This window comes from Mastomys coucha, unplaced genomic scaffold (assembly GCF_008632895.1).
Source record: "Mastomys coucha isolate ucsf_1 unplaced genomic scaffold, UCSF_Mcou_1 pScaffold18, whole genome shotgun sequence".
NCBI lineage: Eukaryota > Metazoa > Chordata > Mammalia > Rodentia > Muridae > Mastomys > Mastomys coucha.
The window spans coordinates 69,297,294-69,299,780 of NW_022196900.1; the positions used below are offsets into that span (position 1 = coordinate 69,297,294).

General features: G+C 39.8%; 1 protein-coding gene across 1 annotated transcript in view; it reads left to right on the plus strand.

The window, feature by feature from the left end:
- Positions 1-2,487, plus strand: part of Faf1 (Fas associated factor 1) — a 315,310-nt gene that overhangs the window by 275,447 nt on the left and 37,376 nt on the right. Inside the window, exon 19 of the mRNA XM_031378184.1 lies at positions 1,564-1,641. Coding sequence (XP_031234044.1) covers positions 1,564-1,641 — 78 coding nt within the window. The remainder of the gene's footprint in view (positions 1-1,563; positions 1,642-2,487) is intronic.

Genomic DNA, 2,487 nt, shown 5'->3' on the forward strand with positions numbered 1-2,487 from the left:
CAATCCACAAACCACAAGGAACTCAAGAAAAAGGAAGACCAAAGTGTGGATACTTCGTTCCTTCTTAAGAAGGGGAGCAATATACTCATGGAAGAAATTGTAGAGACTAACTATGGAGCAGAGGCTGAAGGAAGGACAATCCAGAGACTGTTCCACTGGGAATCCTTCCCATATTCAATCATCAAATCCAGACACTATTGTGGATGCCAGCAAGTGCTGGATGACAGGAGCCTGATATAGCTGTCTCCTGAGAGGCTCTGACAGAACCCAACTAATACAGAAGTAGAGGCTCACAGCCATCCATTGGACTGAGTACAGGGTCCCCAATGAAGGAGCTAGAGAAAGGACCCAAGGAGCTGAAGGGCTTGCAGCCCCTTAGGAGGAACAACAACATGAACTAACCAGTAACCCCAGAGCTCCCAGGGACTCAACCACCAACCAAAGATTACACGTGGTGGGACTAATGGCTCCAGCAGCATATGTAGCAGAGGATGGCCAAGTCAGTCATCAATGGGAGGAGAGGCCCTTGGCCCTGTGAAGGTTCTATGCCCCAGTGTAGGGGAATGCCAGGGCCAGGAGAGGGTAGGGTGGCGATCAGGGGGAGTGGGGAGGGAACGGGGGTTTGTTTTTGTTTTTTTCTTTTCTTTTTTTTAGAGGGGGACCTGGGAAAGGAGATAATGTATGACATCTAAATAAAGAAAACATCTAATGAAGAAAAAAAAAAGAACTCATTACTTATTTATGCCCTCAAAAGAAAACTTATAATTTAAGTCAAGACCACAGACTTCTGTCTCCTAAGGCAAGTCGTACAAGACATCAGACCACTGAATTTTGAAAGTTCATGAACTAAGTTTCAGTGGGAAGATAAAAAAAATATCTTTCTAGCTTTTTTGAAGAGCCAGCAAATGGGAATGTGTTGAGGATATTTCCCTACAGGTGATCTAAGTGAGCTACACAGGAATGAGCAGTGGAACAAGCTACCTCCAGGAAGAATCAAGGCATGGAGACAAACTTATTTATGCCACAGGGGTTGGAGGTGGGGATAAAGCACAGAATGACTCACAAGTGGGGAGCAAAAGGAATGTTTCAGTGGTTTTGTGTGGAGTGGGTGGTGGTCGTTGGTTTGGTTTGATTTGGTTTTAGAGACAGTCTCTGTATTCTGGATTGGCCTTTAATTTGCTATATAACCAAGAATGAGTGTACTTCTGCTGCTACCACCAGAGTACTAGGATCTAGTGTCACTATGCTTAGTTCATGTTTTGTAGTGTTGGTTTTATTTCCATTCTTATTCCATAAAAAAACATTGCTATTATCACACTGTCCATGTAGATTATGTTGAATAAAGTCTTTAGATAGAACTTTTCTCTTTTTTCTCCTGCATCCCAATAGAAGCAGCCCAGTTGAATCATATGTTGTAATAAAAGTAATAAAGTGCCTCATAGCAGAATTCAGTACTCTGTTAAACATTTATTACAATCCTGTATGAGCTTGATTCCTTTGTTTTATTATTTCTTTAATATAAGTGTTTATTAAACATTTACTCCTTGTTCATTGTATCAACAGAGAGAAGCTCATGAGAGAGAGATGGCAGAACAGTTTCGTTTGGAGCAGATTCGCAAAGAGCAAGAAGAGGAACGCGAGGTAGGGCATAATTTAAGAAAGGAATGCTGTTGTACTTACTAGTGAGGCTTTTAATATTTTTACAACCCAGTTATGCTTTTTCTGGGCTCATTGGTATTAGAGATAAAACCTCTCTTCAGAAGATTTACCCCTGATCTAATGTGTAGAACTCTTACAAAAAGCTTGATAAAAGTGTTAGATTCCTAGTTTTATTTTTGTTTTTATCCCCTATTTGTTGCCTTAAATAGGCACTTCCAATCATTCTTATTTTCTTACCCTGAGAATATACTATCTATATTTCTATCCTTTCCCTAAACTTTACCCATCAAAAATACAGTGTTGCTTCTACAGTGTCTTGCATTGAGCCCCTAGTTTGTTCAGCTGATATTTTCCTTTTGAGTTCATGTCTTTATCAATATAGAGAAAATTTATACTCACTTACTATGTCTTTATAGTACATACCTCACAATCTTAGTAGATAGTCATACAGATATGGAATCTACCCTGCCATGCTTCATAATCTTTAATACAGTATTATAATGCTAGAACAGTAAATGTTGAGATAGATGCATGCCTAAGGGTGGTAGGAATAAGGGAAAGGGCATCAGATAATTCTTTCAGATACAAATTTAGAATGCTTTTCTAGACATGAGGTCAAATTGACCTTGGTTCACTTATTAAAAAATAGAAGCTATCTGAGAAGTTATAAGAAGCCTAGAGGTCTAACTGAGAAAATGGATTAGTTGTCATTTCATTCTTGATAAAAGATGCCATCCTTTCAGTTTTTTACTTATTTCACCTGTCTCTTTCTCCCTCTCCCTCTCCCTCTTCCCCTCCCTCCCTCCGTCCCTCCCTCTCCCCCTCCGT